This window comes from Chiloscyllium plagiosum, chromosome 12 (genome assembly GCF_004010195.1).
Source record: "Chiloscyllium plagiosum isolate BGI_BamShark_2017 chromosome 12, ASM401019v2, whole genome shotgun sequence".
NCBI lineage: Eukaryota > Metazoa > Chordata > Chondrichthyes > Orectolobiformes > Hemiscylliidae > Chiloscyllium > Chiloscyllium plagiosum.
In genome coordinates, this window is record NC_057721.1 from 12850437 (window position 1) to 12875588 (window position 25152).

The window sequence follows — 25152 nt, forward strand, 5'->3', positions numbered from 1 at the left end:
CCCTCACAGACTTAAGACACTCTGCACTCACTATACACACACACATACACTTTCTCACACTCAGAACCCCCAACCCAGACAGACACACACACACAGACAGACAAAGACCCACATGCATACATATATTTTGTGGTGTGAATTTGTACTTGCAGGGTTACATTGTACTTTGCTCAAAAACTGCATGCATTCATGTAGAACTCTGAGCTCAAAAACTGCATAAATTCATGTAAATCAATCTAAACATCATGGCATAGACAGAGAACACAGGAGGCTAACACCTTCAACATATTGTCTAGCTGTCACCATTGTTAACAGCTAACCTGAGAATGCAACTTTTTAAAAAAAGGTTTTGTGATTTACACATGAAAGAAGTGAAACCATCATGGCATTCTAACAAATGAAAGGTTTAACAGCCAATCAATTTTTCAATGTATAATTTCAGTTACATCACACTGTAAATTTTTGCTATAAATTCTGTGTGTTAGGATTGAGCCCTCCGAAAGCTAGTGTGCTTCCAATTAAACCTGTTGGACTATAACCTGGTGTTGTGTGATGTTTAACTTTGTACACCTCAGTCAAACACCGGCATCTCCAAATCATTAAAGTTTAATGGTTTATTTCAGTTCTTCCTGTGTTTTAAAGTTGAAATGAACAAATCACATACCGTTTGTGAATCAGCTGCATTGATTTGATATGAACAAATCTGAAACCAGCAGATTTAAAGTCAAATGTCCTGAAGCATTTGTCATTGAAGCTTCTATCTGTGAAGTCTCTCTATACATGTAACAAAAGGTCTCCAGTGCCTATTCTATGGCCTATTCTGAATAGTTATTCTGTTATGAATAGTTTCACAATTCAATTCCATCTCCTGTAAATGGCTGGGTGTTAAGTGCCCATCACACGACTGGAACAAAGCCAGCAAAACTTTTGAAGTAACAAAACTGCCTCGCAAAAATAAACAGCCTAGTACGTTGGTAGATATTTTATGTTCATCCCTGTTAAGTATTCTGACAGCGCCTCAGAATTGTAAGAAAATGTTCTTGCATCATGTGCTTCAATGGAGTTAAACTTGTACAGAAAAATACACCGAGGGTCAAACTTTTATTTTCAAGGATCCTCAATGTGAAAGAAGCTGGGGTTCAGGAGTGAGCAGTTCTTAATTTGGATCTAACGGAGCAAAGCACAATTGGAGACATTTTGATCTATTACTGTGAGTAAGCACATATCCTCTGGAAACCAATGCCTGCGGAAAATGGAGAATGAAACACTTACAGGTAGTTCTCCGATAACACCGTAGTTATGTTCCAGCGAAACCTCACTTAATGGAAAATTGCTTAATCGAAATAATGGGGCCTATGGGTAGCCTGGATTTAGGGGCAGACCAACAAACAATATCACTCACGGTCACTCAGAAATCACCCAAACCTCTAAAACAAAGTCTAGCACAGCCTGAATGAAGGTTGAAGTCATAATTGTTAAAGAAACAAAAGTAAATTTAACACAGTACATTGTTTTTAAAAAATGCAAGAAAGCTGCTCTCTGCACAGTCTCTATCACAGAAAGCTGCTCTTTTGGCAGCTGTCATCGACCCATGCGCAATACGGCACGAAGACTGGTGCTGACATTGCGCACGCGCAGAACGGCGCAGAGACTATGGTGCAGACATCAGCACATGTGCAGAACGGCATGAAGACTGGCACCAACATCGCACATGCAGAGAACAGCGCGGACCTTGGCACATGGGCAGAATGAAGTGCACAAACCGATCCCCGCTGGAATCGCGCTATTGCCAATGGAGGTAAGTGTTCTCGAAAATACCATTCCCTAATTCTTCAGCGATGTTATAGCCAAATCCTACTGCCAAAACGCACGCTATCTGGGAACTACCTGTACTTCATGTGTAGCACTTTTGATCAGACACACCCTGCTTCACCACCTTCTCTGCGTGCGTCTCTTTAGCAAACCTTCTTCTATTCCTATTGAGCTCTCTCGCACAGAACCATTGCAGCAAACTTCTGTCTTTAATGTGAAGGCAGCAATCAAATGATGAAAATCTCTTGGTCCCAGCATAACTGATTAGCTCTACAGTGGAGTACCAAGTGATGTTTACTCACATTCCTTCCTCAGTCAGGAGCTTGCCCTTGTGACTAGCATGAGAGCTGTCCAGAATTCATTCTTGACGTAGTGTCATCACTATAGTGACCAGTTTTCCTTCTGTGAAGGCTGCTATTTTCTTCTCTGGCAAAGATCTTTGAGGGGTGCATATTAAGGATGCCGTGGGGAGTAATTAGCTATAGTTTGGGTTTTCAAACACGTTTATCTTCTTTCATAGATGTCTCATTCTCCAATGAGACAAAGAGAGTCTGTTTTGTCAGAAGAAACTATTCTTTCTACAGAGCCTATAAAATAGTAAACGCAGTTCCAAATGAAACTAAATACAGGTATCTACAATAGACCCTCTGTTGAGCTAGTATTTAGGGCTTCAGTGCTACTTCCTATCTGGATGCATTACAATGGGGTATGGTAACTACTCTTCCCAAGACCGCAGGAAACTACAGGAAGTTGTGAATACAGCTCAGTCCACCATGCAAACCAGCCTTCCATCCATTAACTCCACCTATTCTTCCTAGTGCCTCAGGAAAGCAAGCAATATAATCAAAGATCCTGGTTTAACCCTGGTTATACTCTCTCCTGCCCAGTTCCCTGGGGGAGAAGATATGAAAGTTAGAATACATGCATGAACAGATTTAAGAACAGCTTCTTCCCTGCTGTTATCCAACTTCTGTATGGACTCGCAAATGTTAATTCTGATCTCTCTCTCCCTCTGCACCTTCTCAGCTACTGGAACACTATCCTGCACTCTGTTCTGTTACCCTAATGCACTTGTACAGTACGATCTGCCTCTAAAGCATATAAGACTTCGGGACGTGTGACAGCAATAAATCAAATCAAATCAAATATGTTTAATTTCCTTACATATATCACCAACCAGCACGAGAAGCTTGTTTTAAGATTAAATAAGTGATTATCCATTGGCCTACAGTCATGATCAATCTCTTTAAGTCTTATTGACTGGAAGAGGAGAACCAACATCATACCTTCACAAAAAAAAGACTAAATTTGTTATGAATCAGACCAGCAGTCCCAAAGTATCTTACAGTAGCAATAATTAATTAGTGAGTATCAGTTTCTACACTTGCTGAAAGATAGTCTTTCTGTGAAAAGGTTTGTATCAGATGGTTGAACTGTCCCTTTTTATTGGTGATGTGTTTTTCAAGCGAGATTCATGGGTCTGGTCCACTATGTCCTATACTGGCTTTTCTCATGCAGTCTCCCGCTCTTCAGCTCAGTATTTAGCAACTGGCCCCCTACAATTGTGCAGAGGAGAAGTGGATACTTTACAATGATCATGCAAGTGGCACCATCTGCAAACACCAGCTTCTGTGCACTTCAGGCAGGATAGAGGAACCGCTGTCTCACACACTGGTGCTTTGGTGTTCCCTAAGGAAAGAGCTCTTACTGGCAAGTTAGCTTCTCATAAAACAGGGAACATTACAGCGCAGTACAGGCCCTTCGGTCCTCGATCTTGTGCCGACCTGTGAAACCAATCTGGAGCCCACCTAACCTAGTTATTCCATCATCATGCATTTATTTATCCGATGACCATTTAAAAGCCCTTAAAGATGCGAGTCTACTACTGTTGTAGGTAGAGAATTCCACACCCCCTACTACTCTCTGAGTAAAGAAACTACCTCTGACATCCGTCCTATATCTATCACTTCTCAGTTGAAAGCTCTGCCCCCTCGTGCTTGCCATCACCATCCGAGAAAAAAGGCTCTTAATGTCTACCCTGTCTAATCCTCTGATCATCTTGTATGTTTCTATTAAGTCACCTCTTAATCTCCTTCTCTCTAACGAAAACAGCCTCAAGTCCCTCAGCCTTTCCTCATAAGACCTTCCCTCCATACCAGGCGTCATCCTGGTAAATCTCCACTGCACCCTTTCCAATGCTTTCCCATCCTTCCTATAATGCGATGACCAGAACTGTACACAATACTCCAAGTGCAGTTGCACCAGAGGTTTGTACAGCTGCAACATGACCTCATGGCTTCGAAACTCAATCCCTCTACCAATAAAAGCTAACACACCACACACCTTCTTAACAACCTATCAACCTGGGTGGCAACTTTCAGGGATCTATGTACATGGACACCAAGATCGCTCTGCTCATCTACACTGCCAAGAATCTTACCATTATCCCATTTCTCTATATTCCTGCTGCTCCTTCCAAAGTAAATCACCTCACACTTTTCCACATTAAACTCAATTTGCCACCTCTCAGCCCAGCTCTGCAACTTATCTATGTCCCTATGTAACCTGCAACATCCTTCTGCACTGTCCACAACTCCACCGACCTTAGTGTCATCCGCAAATTTACTAACCCATCCTTCTACACCCGTTTGCCAACAGGGACACAGAGATGCTGGTGGCAAGGAGGGCAGTGTTTTTCCCTCTGACTGGTAAAGGAGTACGTGCCACTAAGATCTTGCCAGCCTGGACCTAAGTGGCAGCCCAGGTCAGTGCAGTGTCCCACATGAAACAACACAAATGGTGTAGGGAGAAGTTAATGATCCTTCATGCTCCACCATCTTCTCCCTGCTACCTCACACTCAGGACGCCACTATCACTCATACTCCACCCATGCACACTCCTCTCACTAATTCTCATTATTGCAAGTGTCATGTCCATTCAACAGCTCTCACCCACCCCATCTTCCAAGGCTACTGATCCTCCCTGCCCTCTGTTCTTGCTACCCGCTGAGGAAACCTCACCACCTGCCTTGCTCCTGCTTCACCACAAAGTGCTCTTGTCATCACACTCTGGCCCTTCCTTTGTCTCATCACAGGAAAAACCAGTTTACCAGCTCCCAGGCTGATCAATCACAGCATTCTGACTTGGCATCACTGTAATCTGCAAACAGGTTCAACCTCATGCACAGGACTGATCCCAATCAACACCCTGGACTGAAATCAGATGAGCCCCTTGACTGTGACAGTACTCTCTAACTGACTGCAATCCCCTCTGAACCTAGCAAGAGGGTTGTGGAAGCCAACTCACTGAATATATTAGGGAAAGAATCAGACAGACTTCGAGGGGTTAATGGTGTTGAAGGGTGTAGGGAGAGAGTGGTGTTGATATGGTGTTGCAATAAAAGGGTCAGCCATGATCATGTCAAATATGGCTTGATGGGCAAATGGCTTTCTGCCACTTCTATTTTCTATGCTGCTATGTCACAATATTCGTTCTGAATACTAGTGAAACTAAAAGAAACTAAACAACGCATGAAAGACTGGCTTAATCATTCTGGTGGGATTCCATCACAGTAGTGATGCCGGCAAATGGTCAGAAAGCCGGTTTATGGTGTATAATACTCTATTCATCAAGAATTTCCTGTTTCATAGCGTCACATTGTGTCTTCAATAGCATAAAGAAGATCCAGCAAGAACCTCTGTCTCATCTTTTGTTTTTTAACAATGCTCCATTTTTACCACTGAATGCAGAAGGCCAGTTGTTGAAGATTTCAGGTAACAGTGTAAACATGTTAGGATGTTCCCTCCAGCAGCGGATATTGGTGTAAAGGAAGCATCTGTAACAAAACAAACACTCTCGAGCTCAAAAATCAGATGTTGGTGCAGATAGAGAAATTGAAAGCGAGAAGATTGAGATCTTCTAAACGTTTATTGAACTATTTGAGTTCTTTAGAAATATGCAATGACCATGGTAATCATGAATAAGTGAGTTGAGAATTCCAAACAGAAAAGCTGATTGACTCGGTTGTTTCCGAGGAGTAAATGGTCTTCTTTGAAGTTTGTAAAATAACTCAATGGATATAGATATAAAATGAAGCAAACAATGTCAGTTTGAGAGAAGAGGCGATGAAATTTAAACACCGACTGTCTGAATTTGCAAAAGCAATTATTATCCATACACAACCTGCTGCTTCTTTTAATCCAGAATGTACCATTACTGACCAAAACAAAATGGGTAGCTTTAGAAGTACTGTCTGTGACATTATGCCTCCAGTGACATGCCTGCCATTAAAACCAAAGAGGTCAAAGATGTCAAATTGGGAATTTGCATGAAAGTGGAATTGGACCAATGATCGTTCTGAGGCATGTCCACCTTCAATGCATAAATAAATTTTAAGAAGATGAAGCAACGCCATAGCACAACCCATTTCTATTAGTAAGAATTAGATTAAGTGGCTGAGTGGGAAATGGGTGGGTCTGAGGCACATTCCCAAGTAACGTCCACCTACTCCAGTCCGGCCACAGGTGAGTAAAATTGTGTGAGGTGTAAGAACACCCGACATGAGTATTTCCATAATATTACCTTTGTAAAATGTTACAGCACAAACGAAGGCTGCTCAAACTATCATGCTAGCATTTAAAAGACAAGGAAGTGCTTATTAGAATCCCTACTGTGCAGAAAGAGATCATTCGGCCCATCTAGTTGCACCCAACCCTAATACTATAAACTCACATTTCCCATGGCCAATCCACTTGCCTGCACAACTCTGACACTATGGGCAATTTAGCACAGCCAACCCACCTAACCTGCATATCAGTGGACTGTGGGAGGAAACCGGGGCACCTACAGGAAACCCATGCAGACATGGGAAGAACATGCAAACTCCACATATACTTGGCATTCCTGAGCTTAGGCAACTCAAGTCACGTCTACCATTGGTGGACTGATGCAGCATGTGCTTGAGGCCAGATTGGAGGAGTGTAGAGAACTAGTGTCTGTTCTCTTTTCACTGCCAGTCACTTGCTAGCACTGGTCTTGGGATCCGAAGCATCCCGACAAAAGCTGCATACTCCCGCTGATGAAGTTTATCGGGTTGTTCCTCTTTGCGATATGAATATATGAACACTCACACCTGCTTTGGATCCAAGCAGGAAAAGGAACGTGGTGCACCCTTTCGCAGAGCACATGGAGCAACACGTGACATGTTACATATGGACTGCATATATGTTCAAATTCTGTGTCTTAAAATCTTATTCTCCACAACCACTTGGTGAATGAGCAGTCTTCCAAAAGCTAGTGCTTCCAAATAAACCTGTGATTTTTAACTTTGTACATATGGACTGTACATCATTACAAGGAAATGTTGAAAACCCCTAAAGTTTACAGCAAGAATTGTAACATTATTATTTGGGGAAAGAAAACTGGGGAGCAAAAGCAGCACTTAACCCCCTCCCAACTTACAAATGGTAGTTTCAGATCTCACTTATATGCTCTCCGAGTTGTACAAAGGGAGGGGGGGGTGCAGGCATCAAGAGCAGCACATGTTGCTGGATACCCATGACATCTATTTAGCTTTGGTTATTGGCTGATGTGCTGCAGGGGAGTCATATTTCCTTTTATCCTCTTTCTGGGAGCAGCCTTCCTGCAGCTGTTCTTGGCAGTTATCGGTGATGTTTTTAAATGCCAATATTACGCATTGTGGAGCTCTGTCAAATATCACCACCACTGACTTCCTACTGATATGGCAATATCTTCTGCTGTAGTCCCAACACTGGCATCCCAAAAATGTGCTTTAACTTTGTGGCAGGTGACTGCACCATCGAAGGCCGCTCCAAAAGGATGCACGTTTGGACTGCTAAAACTCATTCCCCAAAATAATGAAGCTTAGTTCTGTCTTTCTCTTGATATATCTCAACATCAGTGTAGCGTTCATCAAGAAGAAAAATAATGTAATATAATGCTTCACCAGTATTCCCACATGTCTGTATGTATGGCAGCTGTCAAAGTGGAGCGCATAACTTGCCAACCACAAGGGCGATGATTGCTGACTGTCTCTTGATGCTTTATTATTGATATGAGTGTGATTGAGCTCTTACACTGCACTAGTGACACAATTGTGAGTAAGACTGTCCTGTAATCTGACTGACACAATTAGGATGTTCCTCAGATACCTTCAGGAGCTGATGATATTGAATTATTTGTCACTTTGCAGCCTTGGTGTCTGGGAAGATATAAAACTCTATCCTGGTGGTTCCATGTGGGTGGGCTTTGGGACTGTGGTAATGTGGTAGCAAATTGTAATTCCCTTACTTCAGTTGAACAATCAATTAGGCAGAAAACATGGTATGAATCCGGGCATGATGTGAATTAAAACGTCCAGTTCCACATTGCTTTTCCGAGCTGAATTAACGAGAGGAGATACAGAGCACCAACACAACATGCTCCGAGACTACAATGTAGCAAAGAACCTCCATAGAGATCACAGTCTCAGTATTAGACTGTATGGTCCGATATTAGATCACACAGTGCCAGCATTAGACTGTATGGTCCAGTATTCAATCACACAGTTTCAGTAATAGACTACATGGTCCCAGTATTAGATCAGATAGTCTCAGTAATAGGCTGCATGGTCCCAGTACTGGATCACACTGTCTCAGTACTAGACTGCATGGTCCCAGTATTAGATCACACAGCGTCAGTATTTAACAGCATGGTCCCAGTGTAAAATCTCACAGTCTCAGTAATAGACTATATAGTCCCAGTATTAGATCATACAGTGAGAGTATTAGACTGCATGGACCCAATATTATATCACGCAGCACCAGTAGTAGACTGCATGGTCTGAGTATTAGATCACAGTCCCAGCATTAGACTATATGGTCCCAGTATTAGATTACACAGTCCCAGCATTAGACTGCATGGTCCCAGTATTAGATCAGATATCCTTAGTAATAGACTATGTGGTCCCAGTATTATTTCAGATAGTCTCAGTAATAGATGGCATGGTCCCAGTACTGGATCACACAGTCTCAGTATTAGACTGCATGGTTCCAGTATTAGATCACACAGTATCAGTATTAAACAGCATGGTCCCAGTGTAAGATCTCACAGTCTCAGTAATAGACTGCATGGTCTCAGTATTAGATCACGCAGTCTCAGCATCAGACTGCACAATCCAGTATTAGATCACACCGCCTCAGTATTAGACTGCATGGTCCCTGTGTCAAATCACACAGTGTCCATATTAGACTGCATGGTTCCAGTATTAGGTTACACAGTGAGTATTAGGCTGCATGGTCCTTGTATTAAATCACACAGTGTTTGTATTAGATTTCATGGTCCCAGTATTAGATCACACAGTGAGAGTATTAGACTGCATGGTTCCAGTATTAGGTTACACAGTCTTAGTATTAGACTGCATGGCCCTAGTACTAGAACACACAGTCCCAGCATTAGACTGTATGGTCCAAGTATTAGATCGCACAGTCCCAGTATTAAACTGCATGGTCCCAGTATTAGATCACACAGTCTCAGTATTGGACTGCATGGTCTCAGTATTAGATCAGACAGTCCCAATATTAGACTGCATGGTCCCAGTATTCGATAACACGGTGAGAGTATTAAGACCATAAGACCATAAGACATAGGAGTGGAAGTAAGGCCATTCGGCCCATCGAGTCCACTCCGCCATTCAATCATGGCTGATGGGCATTTCAACTCCACTTACCCGCATTCTCCCCGTAGTCCTTAATTCCTTGTGACATCAAGAATTTATCAATCTCTGCCTTGAAGACATTTAGCGTCCCGGCCTCCACTGCACTCTGCGGCAATGAATTCCACAGGCCCACCACTCTCTGGCTGAAGAAATGTCTCCGCATTTCTGTTCTGAATTTACCCCCTCTAATTCTAAGGCTGTGTCCATGGGTCCTAGTCTCCTCGCCTAACGGAAACAATTTCCTAGCGTCCACCCTTTCCAAGCCATGTATTATCTTGTATTAGATTGCATGGTCCCAATATTAGATCTCACAGACTCAATATTGGACTGCATAGTCTCAGTATTAGATCAGACAGTCCCAATATTAGACTGCATGGTCCCAGTATTAGATCTCACGGTCCCAGTATTAGATCTCACAGTCTCAGTATTAGACTGCATGGTCCCAGTATTACACTGCATGGTCCCAATATTAGATCACTCAAGGAGAGTATTAAACTGCATGATCCCAGTATTAGATCACAGTTTCAATATTACTCTGCATGGTCCCAGTATTAGATCACACAGTGAGAGTATTAGACTGCATGGTTCCAGTTTTAGATCAGGTAGTCCGAGTATTAGATTGCATGGTTCCAGTATTAGATCACACAGTCTCAGTATTAGACTGCATGGTCACAGTAGTAGTAGTAGTTCAGAAATTCCCAGTATTAGACTGCATGGTCCCAGTATTAGATCACACACTCTCAGTATTAGACTGCATGGTCTCAGTAATAGATCACATACTTTCAGTATTAGACTGCATGGTTCCAGTATTAGATCACACAGTTGCAATATTAGACTGCATGGTCCCAGTATCACACTGCATCGTCCCAGTGTTAGAGCTCACAGTCCCAGTATTTGACTGCATTGTACCAGTATTAAATCTCAAAGTCTCAGTATTAGTCTCCATGGTCGCATTGGATCTCACAGCTCCAGTATTAGATTCATGGTCCCAGTCAAACCCATAGTCCCAGTATTAGACTGCTTGGTCCCAGTATTTGACCAAATGCACCCAGAATTTGATCACATGCCTCAGAATTAGATCACGAAGTCCAGAATTAGATCTTAAGATGCTGATATTAGATCACACAGTCTCAGTATCAGACTGAATGATCCAAGTATTAGATCTCACCGTCTCAGTATTAGACGACATGGCCCCAGTATTAGATCACACTGTGTCATGATCCCAGTATTAGATCAGACAGTGAGAGTATTAGTTTGCATGGTCCCAATATTAGATCACACTGTGTCATGATCCCAGTATTAGATCAGACAGTGAGAGTATTAGTTTGCATGGTCTCAGTATTAGATCAGACAGACCCAATATTAGACTGCATGGCCCCAGTGTTAGATCAGATAGTCCCAATGTTAGACTGCATGGTCCCAGTATTACACTGCATGGTCCCAATATTAGATCACTCAATGGGAGTATTAAACTGCCTGGTCCCAGCATTAGATCACAGTCTGAGTATTAGACTGCATGGTCCAGTATTAGATCACACAGTCTCAGTATTAGTCTTAATGATCCCAGTATTAGATCAGATAGTGCCAGTATTAAATTGCATGGTCCCAGTTTTAGATTGGATAGTCCCAGTATTAGACAGCATGGTTCCAGTATTAGATCACATAATCTCAGTATTAGACTGCATGGTCACAGTATTAGACTGCATGGTCACAGTATTAGATCACATATTCCCAGTATTAGACTGTACAGTCCCAGTATTAGATCACACTATCTCAGTATTAGACTGCATGATCCCAGTATGAGATCACACACTCTCAGTGTTAGACTGCATGGTCCCAGTATTAGATCAGATTGTGCCAGTTCTTCCTCTATGGGCCTCACACAGCTAGACCGCCAATTATTCATTTCTCATTACACAATACCAGTCTAGGATGGCTGTTTCTATTTGGTTCCTCAAGGTATTGATCCAGTGTGTGGAAAGGTAGCGGTTCACTTTTTTCAGCAAGAATAGGGGAGCTGAATATCATTTAAGTGGAAAAAACATTCAGAAAGCTGCAGCACAAAGGGATTTAGAGTCCTTGTGCATACTTTACAAAAAGCTAGCATCCGAATTCTACTGGTAATATAGAAGGCAAATGGGATGTTGGCCTTTCTCTCAAAAGAAATGGAAAATAAAAAATAGGGAGGTTTTGTTACAACTATACAAGTCAGACTACACCTGAAATACTGTGAACAGTTTTGGTCACCTGATTTAAGGTAAGTTATACTAACATTGGAGATAGTAAAGAAAATGTTCACTAGGTTGATTCCAGGTATGGAGGATTTTCTGAAGAGGAGAGGTTGTGTAGGTTGGGCCTGTACTCGATGGAATTTACAAGACTGAGAGGAAACTTTGTTGAAATGTATGAGGATCTTAGGGATTTGACAGGGTGGATGCATTGTGGGAAAGTCCAGGACCACAGGGTAAAACCACAAAGTAAGGTGTCACACTTTTAAGACAGAGGTGAGGAGGAATCTTTTTCTCTCAATAGGTCGTCAATCTCTAGAATTCTTTAGCGTGGGATGGGGGGGGGTTGGTTCCATAGAATCAGGCCATTCAGCCCATTGAGTCCACACTGATCCTCCAAAGACCATCCCAACCAGTCCCAACCCCCATACCCTGATCCTGTAACCATGCATTTCCCATTGCTAATCCACCTAAACTGTACATCCCTGAACACTATGGGCAATTTTGCACAGCCAATCCACCTAACCTGCACATCTTTGGATTATGGGAGGAAACCAGTGCACCAGGAGGAAACCCACACAGACATGGGGAGAACGTGCAAACTCCACACAGACAGTCGACTGAGACTGGTATCGAACCTGGGTCCCTGGCGCTGTGAATGTGCCAACTCCTTACAAACAGTTTGCCATTGCCTATCTACTGTCACCTCTTTAAGTAACACTCCCCAATTTACCACAGCCAGCTCCCGCCTCATATCATCATAGTTTTCTCTATTTAGATTGAAGATTGTGGTCTCAGATTCAATTATGGCACTCTCCCTCTTCATGAAGAATTCTATCATATTATGGTCATTTTCCTCTATGGGCCTCACACAGCTAGACTGCCCATTATTCATTTCTCATTACACAATATCCAGTCTAGGATGGCCTGTCTCTATTTGGTTCCTCAGAAGTCAGCACACACTGCCTCCCAATGGACAAGCGGAGCAAACAAATGCTGGCCTAACCAGAGAAAAGACTATATATAAAACCACAGGACGTAAGAGCAGAAATATGCCATTTGGCCCATCAAGATTGCTACACATTTCAACAAGGTCATGGCGGATATGATAATCCTCAGCTTCACTCTCATGTGTTTTCCCCATAACCTTAGATTCCCTTACCATTAACAACCTGTTATCCCAGCCTTGAATATACTTAATGACCCAGTCTCTACAACCAGAACTGAAAGTCAGACTTCAGAAATTCTTGAAGGCCTGCTTTAAATGTAACTTCTGAATAACCTTTTGATAGATAAAGACCTGCATTAACACAACTTTCAGAAATCTATGAATTTGGCCATTTGAAAAATGGTCTCATTAAAGCATTATCTTTAGCATAAGATGTTGTATTTTTAGAGCGCAACTACTAAAGGAAGAGAATCTGACTCCCGAGGATATTATAAAAATCAGCAGAAACGTTGAACCAGCACAGTGACTAGCGCTGCTACCTCACAGCACAAGGGACCTGTGTTCGATTCCAGCCTTGGGCAACTGTCTGTGTGGAGTTTGCACGTCCTCCACATGTCTGAGTGGGTTTCCTTCAGGTCCTCAGGTTTCCTCTCACAGTCCAAAGATGTACAGGTTGGGTGGATTGGCTGTGCTAAGTTACCCATAATGTGCAGGCTAGGAGGAGTAATTATGGGAAATGCAGGGTTACAGGGACAGGGTAGGGGGTCTAGGTGGGATGCTCTTCAGAGGATCCATATGGACTCAATTGGCTAAATGGCCTGCTCCCACAGTGTAAGGGATTCTGTGATCCTTTGAGGAGATTTAGGAAGCAGCAGTGATGGAACCGTGGGAAGAGTGAGCAGTGAGGGACATCCCCCAGTATCTGTGGCGGCAGTGTCAAGAGCAGGTAGCTGAGGTCTCCCAGAGAGTGTGCTAAATAGAGGACTCATCAAAAACTGCTGAACTTTTAACCTCATTCTTTTAATTATCTAGTTAATATTAAGAAGGACTTTAATGTTAACCATTACCTTATTTATTTCTCTACTTATTCTATGAAGGTAAAGCTTAACTTTGTTTCTTTTACTACTTTGCACCTAAGTTTTTTTGTATCTCCGATGGTGACATTATACATTTTTCACTGTACTTCTGTACCTGAGTACACATGACAATAAACTCTAAACCCAAATCTATTCACAAATGAATGGCAGATCTAAATAGATTAAAACATCTCAATGTCCCTGCTGTGAGCAAAAGGCTAAAGTGCTTGGGTACAAAACTCTTCAATGAATGATTCCTGATATTCCAGCACAGTTTATCATGACTGCTGTCTGTTATTTGGTCCCACAATAATTTATTTTCAAGGGTTGAAGATACATTGCAAAGCTTGTGTACACAACCTTTCAGAATGCCTCACCAGCTTACACATTGCATCTTTCATCAAAGAAAACCTACACAATGCAGAAAAATATAGGCCATAGTATTGTCAATACATAAATACATGCATGCTAACATTTTTATGTACAGAAATTTGCTTTATATATATTCTTTTGTAAAATCAGTATAATTTTAAACCTAGAAATGATTGTATGTTGAGTCAGTGGATGAATGCTTAACAATGACTATTCTTGACTTGAGCAGAAGCATTAAAGCATGCAAAACAAATGTCAGCATTAGAAAAAGAGGAATGTCATGCCAATACATTAATCCTTTGTCTGCTAATATCACTAATAGTATTTTCTGGTTTTCAGTGTAAAGTCTTAGGTTAAAATGCAATGCTAATGTGCCCATTTAATATTCATTTCAAATAATAGTACAGCATTGAAAAACATGTCCAGAAAATGTTAGTGAGGAATATTGAATGGTGTTAAAGTTTAGGAAAGCACCATAAGCCACAGAGTAAGGACTGGCAGAGAGCAAGACTAAGGCTTGAGGTGGAGTCCAGTACCTTTTTACTCCAGGGAGTCATTTGGCAACATTCAGTAGGGGAGGATGAACGAGTGCTGTGAAACTACAAATAAAACAGGGCAATGATACATTAGAACCAAATAAATGCAAATATCTTATCAAATATGAGAAACAAAATAAAAATGAACATCTGAAAGAACCAATACAAGTTAATCACAAATGCTGGACCAACAGTATAGATACATCAAACAGCAATATTCTCATTGATTTCTGAAGCCATTTCAAATATCTTTGACTTCAACGCAATCTGTATTGCCTACTTTCTCCTGAAAGAATAAACATCATTTATATGATCATTATCAAATAAAAGTTGTGCAAAATTTTCAATCCTTCCTGAGCTTTGCATTGTAGATCACACAGCACTAAGAACTGCATACATTATACAGCCATGCACAATAATAAGGTGAGGGTCATCCCTTGGTTAAAAATTTTAGTTGAATTCAATTGAAATAGAGTGAGATGCAAGAGGCAAAAATCATTTATTTAACATTCATGTATTCTAGTCATCAATCTGTCCATTCAACCAACATCCCACATCTCCATTATGTACTTGGCTCTCTCCAGGTAAAAATATCAAAGTAGTGTTTAGTGACTAAAAATGTAACAACTAACTTTAAAATTGCAGGAATAGAGATGAAAATCCAATGAAGAAAATTTAACTTGCTAGTTTTACTGTGCAATAATGTTTGCAGTAACATGCAGAATATCGGTAGAGAAGATGTCCTGCCCTTAGAAATGCAGCTTGAAATGAAATCTTAAGTAGCCATGACTTTCTTATTCAATCTATTGTAGTTTTGTGAAGCATGTATCAATAAGCTTAGTAGTTCCAGTCAGCCTCAATCTGTGGAAGTTCATTATTCCTCTTACCCAGGAACAGTATAATGAAGGGAATGTTACCATTCTTTGAAGCAAAGAGTGAGAAGTATTGCATGAAACAAAATCAGAAGTTGCTGGAGAAACTCAGCAAGTCTGGCAGCATTCGTGGGAAGAAAATAAAGTTAATGTTTCAAGTCCAGTGATGCTTCATCAGATGAAGAAAATCAGTCGGTGCTCAGTCAAGTAGGGTCAGGGGCTCTGCTGGCCTCCTGAGGTATTGAATAGGTGGTTCAACACAGGGAAAGGATCAACCTTTTCTGTGGAGTCCAAAGAAGCACTTGCAATCTCACTCCCACTAATGTGGACAACTACTGCTATTTACTGGCATACTGATGGGGCTCCACAGTTATAATCATCAAGGCCTCATTCTGCCAGATGAGGCAGTAGAAAAGCAGGAAATTCATCAAGATCCCCTGGTTACCTGCTATGAGGTAAAATCAACCGCTACATCTAAACTGCAAGCACTCAAGATCAGGTCAAAGTTTATAAAAGAGGGATTCTTCTTGAATAATAAGTTACTACCATTAAAAAGCTAAAAGCTCAATTATTGATCCTAGTGGTTTTTGGGATGGTAGGGCTTTACAATAGATAGTAGACTTTACTTTAAGGTGTTCCCTACCTGTAATGTAACCAAATGAGCAACAGTAACCCTGGTGAAACTATGAATGTAGAGGTGCCACATTTTTGAGCACTTTAATGACAAAAATGTGACTGCTATAGTTACTTCAATCTTATCAGCATCTCAATGTCTACAAGATGTACCTCTGTCAACAGAGCATAAAATTAGACTGAGAGACTTGCTACATTGTGCAGATTTACATCAGAAGCCTTCAAAAAGTTACCTTTCTTTGATTGAATAGAGCTGCTCTGTGTAACAGATCCTTTAGCTTTCCCCAAGAGCAAATGAAAAACAACAGAACTTCTCCAACATCTTAGTTGTTATCAACAGAGCCAATGACATATATTCAAGTGGGAATACAGGGAGAACTAACCATTTCAATACAGAACTGGCTCAAAGGTAGAAGACAGAGGGTGGTGGTGGAGGGTTTTTTTCAGACTTGACACCTGTGACCAGTGGAGTGCCACAAGGATCGGTGCTGGGTCCACTACTTTTCATCATTTATATAAACGATTTGGATGGGAACATAAGAGGTATAATTAGTAAGTTTGCAGATGACACCAAAATTGGAGGTGCAGTGGACAGCGAATAAGGTTACCTCAGATTACAACGAGATCTTGACCAGATGGGCCAATGGGCTGAGAAGTGGCAGATGGAGTTTAATTTCGATAAATGTAAGGTGCTACATTTTGCAAAGCAAATCTTAGCAGGACTTATACACTTAATGGTAAGGTCCTAGGGAGTGTTGCTGAACAAAGAGACCTTGGAGTGCAGGTTCATAGCTCCTTGAAAGTGGAGTCACAGGTAGACAGGATAGTGAAGATGGTGTTTGGTATGCTTTCCTTTATTGGTCAGAGTATTGAGTACAGGAGTTGGGAGGTCATGTTGCGGCTGTACAGGACATTGGTTAGGCCACTGTTGGAATATTGCGTGCAATTCTGGTCTCCTTCCTATCGGAAAAATGTTGTGAAACGTGAAAGGGTTCAGAAAAGATTTACAAGGATGTTGCCAGGGTTGGAGGATTTGAGCTATAGGGAGAGGTTGAATAGGCTAGGGCTGTTTTCCCTGGAGCATTGGAAGCTGAGGGGTGACCTTATAGAGGTTTATAAAATCATGAGGAGCATGGATAGGGTAAATAGGCAAAGTCTTTTCCCTGGGGTGGAAAAACTAGAGGGCATAGGTTTAGGGTGGGAGTGGAAAGATATAAAAGAGACCTAAAAGGCAACTTTTTCACTCAGAGGGTGGTGCGTGTATGGAAAGAGCTGCCAGAGGAAGTGGTGGAGGCTAGTACAATTGCAACATTTAAAAGGTATCTGGATGGGTATATGAATAAGAAGAGTTTGGAGGGATGTGGGCCAGATGCTGGCAGGTGGGAATAGATTGGGTTGGGATATCTGGTCGGGTTGGACCGAAGGGTCTGTTTCCATGCTGTACATCTCTATGACTCTATGACAACTGGTCTTCAGAATTTGGAGCAGCTGCTTCAAAGTAGGCCCAAGAAAGTTGGACTCACCTTGCCAAGGGCACCTTGGTATTGGGTACAAAGGGATTCTGTGACAAGTGGATTGAAGTGGGGAGCAAGTCAAAGGGCAAGGTAATGTGATTAGGTACTCAGACATGTACTAGCTATGACAAAGCTAATTTCAGTACAGGCCTAGTAATAATTTTTCTTGTGTGAAGGCACGAAACATTAATTTAATGTTATGCAGCAGCCATTGAAACACCTATGTATTTAGGTCACTAACTGACTTGCCTCTGAAGAAATTAGATCAAGGCAGAAGTATATTCTTATAATATTTTAAAAGCCAATTATGCAAAATCCAAGTGCCACTATACAAACCCTCTGAAGACTCTTTATATTCTCAACCTTACTTCATAATTTATCCTGCCAGAAATCAACTTCTCAGATAGATTACAGCCACTTCCAATGTTGCTCCTTCATACAAATATCTCACAAATGCCAGTGAACCATGCCATCCTCGTTGCAAGGTTTGCTTGCATAACCTGTTGTGAGCAATTTGTCCCCTGGCTGGCATTCACCTGTATTTCTCTGCTGAGACGAGTTAGATTGTTTGTGCTACAGATTGCAGTATCAGGTTTGAAGCAGTATCAAGATCACAATTTACAAGATGCACTTTGACTGAAGACTTCACATAATGGCTTGCATGTCGCAGTGCTAGGTGACAAAATGCCATCCAAACTTTCAGACGTTAAATCACCAAGCACACAATGCTGGTCAAGGGAAAGGCAGGATTTAAAGAGAATCACAGAGAGGGACTTGCAAGAGAATGTTGGTTCCATATCAATACCAAAGTTAGCAGAGATCTGGAGAGAAGATCTTTCAAATATTACTCTGGGAATCAAATCGTACCATGAAAGTCAGTCATGATAACATATTGGTGATTAATAAGCTTTATACCTATTTCATATATTTTAATGAGTAGCTGTTCCAACTTGCCTGAAAAACAACAGCTAATTAATTAGTCCAGAGAATCAAGAAAACGTACCAGACATCTGGTCTGCCAAGGAAATGTCTCACACTGCCTACAGGACAATAATAAATGTCCGCACACTAACAGCCTCACAGATTTGATAAAAGATCCAAAACAATTTGCTGGCAATCACTGCCTTTAGTCTCTCTGTTGCATGCCACCACCACTATGCATGAACTCATCTAGCTAAGATACCAATGAATGCAGATTGCTTCGCTAATCCCCATGCTGTGAATTTGTAGAGTTTGTTTAAGAAGGGAAGTTCCAGTAAGCCGCCACAGCTACACAGATATTCTATCGCTTAGGATTTACAAACTGTTTGTGAATCATTTATATTTGGGTTTGATGGGTATCAACAACAATAAAACAAAATTCAATAGTTACACATACAAAACATGTACTTCAATTACTTAAGAGTATGAATGAAACAAAAGTAATGTGTGAGTCAGAATCTCTCGCAGTGTTTTCCTCTGGTTACTAACCATATTTTCTATGTTGACAAAGGGAATGAATACATTGGCATTGATTGGTTGCATTACCAGTTCTGCACAAACTTTTAAACTTTTACACTACTGACAGACTGGAACCTTATAAGCAGAATAGGGAATAGGACACAACCTATTTTCTCAAGGTTAAGGTATTTAGAACTCAGGGACACATTCTGAGCTGATGAAAACTACGCCTGGGCCAGAATTAATCGCTTTGTTGTCAAAATCGGGCATCAAATCAAATAGGCTTTCTAACAAATGCCAAAGGAGTGCAAATGTGCACTTGCAACTGAAATGTTCCCGATTCCTGTATTCTGACAGGAATCTCTGTGCTCATTGTGAAGAACAGTTACCTTGTGATCGCACCAAACAGCATTGCACAGAAACAAGCATTATGTTGCTAGGCAACTGCATAGAAAGGACAAAGGGGAGGAATTGGTTTTGTGCCTGATCCTCTGGGAAGAGGGTGATGCGCCTGTAAGGCATGTTTGAGGCTCAAGGTTAGCTCCCATTCAGGCCTGGGGCCTTGTTTCTATAGTAACCCTGTGAGTTATAGACGTTAACCGGGTCTTCAGATGCCGTTTGCTGAACAGGATCTTCTGAAAATCAGCTGTGGGGAGGGGTTGAAGGGCAATGGGCCCCACTTGATGTGGGAGGAGGGAGGAAAGATGAGTGATTCTCCTTGATCTGGATGGTGAGAGCTATAAGATTTGGAGCGAAGAATGCATCCAGGGCACGTCACAAAGATGGCAGCACCCTCAACAGCTGTTCGAAAACAATAGCCAACTCAGTCAAATGTCATATACAACACTCGATGACACTCTTCATCCTGTCATTCAGGAGCAAATGGTTCAACTCCAACTGGAAGGTAACAGACTGCCGACAGTTTTGAACCCACGTGGAAGAGGACATGTTGGCCATTGCTGAAGCTAGAGCCAGCCATGGTGCTGAGGCTGACAGTATTCTCTTTCTCATATCACACTTCCACCTCGTTCCACTGATTTACAAGCTGGTATCTCTTACTTAGCTTCGTTCCTTCGGCGTGGAAAGAATCTTACTCTCAGTTGAGGCCTGCTGCATGCGTGTGTGAGGATTGTGAGCTGTACTCATGAACCATGTTGGTGGGGCGGGTGGTGGTGGTGGTGGGGCAGGGGGTGGGAAGGGGAAGCCCTTGTCATTCAGTAGTTACCTTTCAGTTTGCTATGCCAGATGGCACAGTAAGCTGCTGCAGAATGAAGGCATTATAACCTCTGCCAAAATACCAGGCATTGACCTGAATGATACATTGTATCAGGGCACTAAGGGAAATATCCTTTTGGTTCCAGTCAATTGCAGAGTTGACAATGTGCTCCTGCAAAATCATATGTGTGTTCCAAATGGCACAAGTTCTGCAATTGTGGTGAAGCTATGTTCTCACTTTGTCTGACTGTCTCTCCCATGAGGGGTAAAATGAAATTAACTCTTAAAATAGAGATCCTCAGGGACTTCCATTATGCAGCAGTGCACTGCAAAACACGGCATTCAAGAACATTTCCATCTGTCAAGGGAAAGATTCCAGAGCGTGTGCAAGTTTACCACCATGATCACATTGACAGCCACTGGCAATGCAATTCTCCCTTGTCGCTGTACCAGACAGCAGATTTCAATGAGGATCTCTTTGGTAAAGTACAGATCTCTGACACACTGCTGTGACACAGGAATGGGAAATACTCCCTGAACAATATGTCTTGCTGAATTCTACAGTCTCACCAATCTCTGGTGAAGAAATCTCTCCTTATCTCAGTCCTAAATGAACCTACCCCATACCCATAAACTGTGAGCCCTGAAACCTAATATCAAGTAACCTGTATATTATGGACAATGATTTAAAAAGTCCAGGGAGTGTTCTTCCAGTGTGTTAACCCTGCAAGCTGTAAGAGAGGCAGTGCTGGAGAAGTGAAATCCAAAATGACAATACTGGTATCAAATCAGTGTTACATACTGATTAATGTCATGATCTAGGTGAAAGTGAGGACTGCAGATGCTGGAGATCAGAGTCGAGAGTGTGGTGCTGGAAAAGCACAGCAGGTTTGGCAGCATCCAAGGAGCAGGAGAATCAATGTTTCAGGCAAAAGCCCTTCATCAGGAATGAGCTGATCTGCCTACTCTGCATCCTTTGGGCAAACATTAACTGTGTATGCCACTGACCCTTCACCATGATGGTATCTGAAATGCTTTGCATCAGATGCTGAAGACAACATGATGAACTCCAAACAGCAAAAGAGTTTGTCATCCAACATTCTATAATTAAAAAGTTTTTTTTTGTCAACACTTCCGTTGATCGATTAATGTTTTTGAAACAATAACTGATCTAATCCATCATGGCACCTCTTACCTCCTTGCATGCTTTGTGGTTCTAACATGCAGTTTCTGCATTCTTATCATGAAGGTGGTATTACATAGCAATATGCTAATATACTATGATTAACATTTCTTAATTACTTCCTGAAGGCTCTTATCTCCAATTTCAGGTTGGTTTACTTTGGGCAAAATTACTTTATTCAATCAAAGCTCAGAAGATCTATCTAAAAGATTAGCACAACATTTGAAACCTCTCTGATTTTCAGCATACCGCTGACATATTAATATGTCTTTTGACTATCGAACAGACTGGTATCAGAATTGGTGTGATTCATTATTTGATAATGTTATGGAAATGGATTTAACTTATCACAATAAACTGTGCATCTTTAGCCCTGTCAAACATTATTAAACTGGAAGATTAGAGGCAGCAAACTTTCACATTACATTCACATGTATTCCATTATCCCAGATGCTCAGGACCCCATGGTTTCATATAGATTTTTTGCTAACCTACTTAAGGATTTTGATTTGTATTAATTTACGCTTAGTCTCTGTCCTGAAGATGTTGACTGCTGTTGAAGCACTGGCAAATTTTTAAATACTTTGCCCTATGTGTGACAGTTGAGGATGGGAGTGGAGGCATCACAGACATGCAGACTTTCCAGTTTTTATGAGTCCAGAATGGATAGTGTTCCCTTTCTGGACTAGGGAGTCCAATACCTTATGTGTATAAAGCACTTACAACCAAGTGAAACATCTCTTTACGGCTGGATGTTAGACTTTATTGGTCAGAGTATTGGGTGCAGGAGTTGGGAGGTCATGTTGTGGCTGTACAAGATATTGGTTAGGCCATTTTTGGAATATTACGTGCAATTCTGCCCTCCTTCCAGCAGAAGGATGTTGAGAAATTTGAAAGTGTTCAGAAAAGATTTATAAAGATGTTGTCAGGGTTGGAGGATTTGAGCTACAGAGAGAGATTGACCAGGTTGGGGGTGTTTTCCCTGGAGCGTCAGAAGCTGAGGGGTATAAAATTATGAGGGGCATGGATAGGATAAATAGACAAAGTCTTTTCTCTGGGGTGAGGGAGTAGAGGAAGTGGTGGAGGCTGATACAATTGCAACATTTAAAAGGCATCTGGATGGGTATATGAATAGGAAGGGTTTGGAGGGATATGGGCTGGATGCTGGCAGGTGGGACTAGATTGGGGTGGGATATCTGGTCGGCATGGACAAGTTGGACTGAAGGGTCTGTTCTGATTTGTACATCTCTATGACTCTATGACTTCAGTACAGATAAAAGAGTGAGATGAAGGGAAATCACTGAAGCCTCAGGGGATTTTAGAAGCAGGTGAGTCAGATCTAGAGTCATAGACATGTATAGCACAAAACAGACCCTTTGGTCCAACTTGTCCATGCCGACCAGATATCCTAACCTAATGTAGTCCCATTTGCCAGCACCCGGCCCATTTCCCTCCAAACCCTTCCTATTCATATACTCATCCAGATGCCTTTTAAATGTTGCAATTGTATCAGCCTCCACCACTTCCTCTGGCAGCTCATTCCATACACGCACCTCCCTCTGTGTGAAAAAGTTGCCCCTTAGGTCCCTTTTCTGTCTTTCCCCTCTCACCCTATACCTATGCCTTGTAGTTCTGCGCTACCCCACCCCAGGGAAAAGACCTTGTCTGTTTATCCTATCGTCATGATTTTATAAACCTCTATAAGGTCACCCCTCAGCCTCCGACGCTCCAGGAAAAATAGCCCAGCCTATTCAGCCTCTCGTGTAATATATTATCAGGAGTGAAGCCATACAGCAAATTGGACAAAGCAATTTAGGATTAGAAATAAGTATTTTATCTGGATCATCTTGGCACAGTTGGTGTCCCTCCAGACCTTAGTCAAACGATCATGAAGTTCAAATTTCAACCCGTCAGCTCTTCACTACTCAACCACCGACAATTCCCTGGTGAAGCTAAGCTGGTCCAGGACCTTCAGTGCTCTACCTGGAAGCTGGAGAGAAGAAATGTGCACCCAACATGCAACACACCCAAGTTTCAATTCCCACAACTGACCAGCCAGTCTAGCACCTGATCAGGAAAGTCCTAAGTTAGGGACATTGAGGGACAATTTAGGGCAGGTTTGAACCCTTGGTGACTATGAAGCTATGCTGGACAGAGGTGCTACAGCACTAGTGGTGCGCTGACACTAATATTTCAAACAAAAATATATATGAGGCAGACCTGTTAGTGCACAGTGACTGCTTGTCACCATGGAAACGGGAGATCAGATTGCCAAGCTGGATAAATGTTGACACCATTTTATTCACTGTCTTGCTGACCGACAGCAGACCATGCACTCTGAAAAGACAATGCAGGAATGATACACATTCCCCACTCTTGGCGCTGAGGCAAAGACAGAGTAGAGGTTTATATAAAAAGACAAAGCGCTTACAGGACAGGTGGCCACTTTCCATTTGGAGCACCATCGACGTTTCAATGGAGCTCCCATTAGGCTCAGAATGAAGAGGGGAATATGGGAGCGAGGACATCAGTGTAGAATTCCAAAATAAACCCCAAGAATTTGAAGTAACTCACCAAAGCAGCTGCTGGCTTTTGAATAGTTAAGAGAAAGGACAACTCTTGTCTCTGGGAGTCACTGCTAGATTGCAAGTGTCCTGCCCCCTACACCCCAAGTATGCACTAAGAGCACAAACTGGTCTAGAGGTCAGAATTGTTTGACTCATTCTCTGCAACAAGAGGTAACTTAAGGATTTGATTACCTTTGATATCAATCACAGCTCTACCTAACAGTATTTTCCTGACTGTGAAATACTTGTAAATATTTCCAAAGAAAACTTGTAAATTTTCAACACTTGAGTATCAAAAATCAAATAAAATCAACATTGATAAGTTATTTCATACTTCTTAGCTAATGTTGCTTCCACATGGAAGTATGTTTCAAATGCTTGCGCTACTGTTTCGGCAGCAGGACAAGCAAGAGAGAGCGAGTGGCACCTCACACCAAGGGTAAGGATAACCCTGTCCATGATCCATGACAATTGTTCTCCCTCAGCAATCCAATCCAAGGCAATCATGGACAATTCCAACCAAGCAGAACATCCAATGCAGCTGTCAACATATAAAGTACTGAGTGATCACAATGCAATGCTTCTGAGAGTGAATTCATTGAGAAAGCTGTAGGAAGAGGTGGCCTCACCGTTGCGCTTTGCTGTTTTTTCTGTGCTCTGAGACGATGGCGAGGCTGTGTCAAGGGCAGTGGCGGGGGCAACATAGACGGGGGTTTCATTAATCTTCTCTCTCCCAGCTGTCTCTGATGTTCTGCCAAGAAACAAGAACAAGACAAATTAGGGAAACGTGATCTGCAGATCTCGCAACCTGCCAATTGAGAAAGAATTTCTCGCTGCTGATAAAGCAAGAAACAAAAGCACATTCATCCAAAAATCAATCCTATCTGCTGTCCAGCTTTTTGCCAATGCTTCACCTTTTTGTGGCTGAACTCTAGGGCAGTTCACCTCAACGGATTCCATCTTTTCAGAGTTCACACTTGCATCTTTCATTCTCTGGCACATTCACTGAATGAGACCTAAGCCTAATAATTCATCACAACT

At 41.9% G+C, this 25152-nt stretch overlaps 1 protein-coding gene across 1 annotated transcript in view; it reads right to left on the bottom strand.

Moving 5' to 3' along the window:
• LOC122555487 (Nance-Horan syndrome protein-like) overlaps positions 1–25152 on the bottom strand; it is a 94710-nt gene that overhangs the window by 33565 nt on the left and 35993 nt on the right. Inside the window, exons 4-5 of the mRNA XM_043701513.1 lie at positions 24741–24862; positions 14688–14750 (exon numbers count right to left, since the gene is read on the bottom strand). Coding sequence (XP_043557448.1) covers positions 14688–14750; positions 24741–24862 — 185 coding nt within the window. The remainder of the gene's footprint in view (positions 1–14687; positions 14751–24740; positions 24863–25152) is intronic.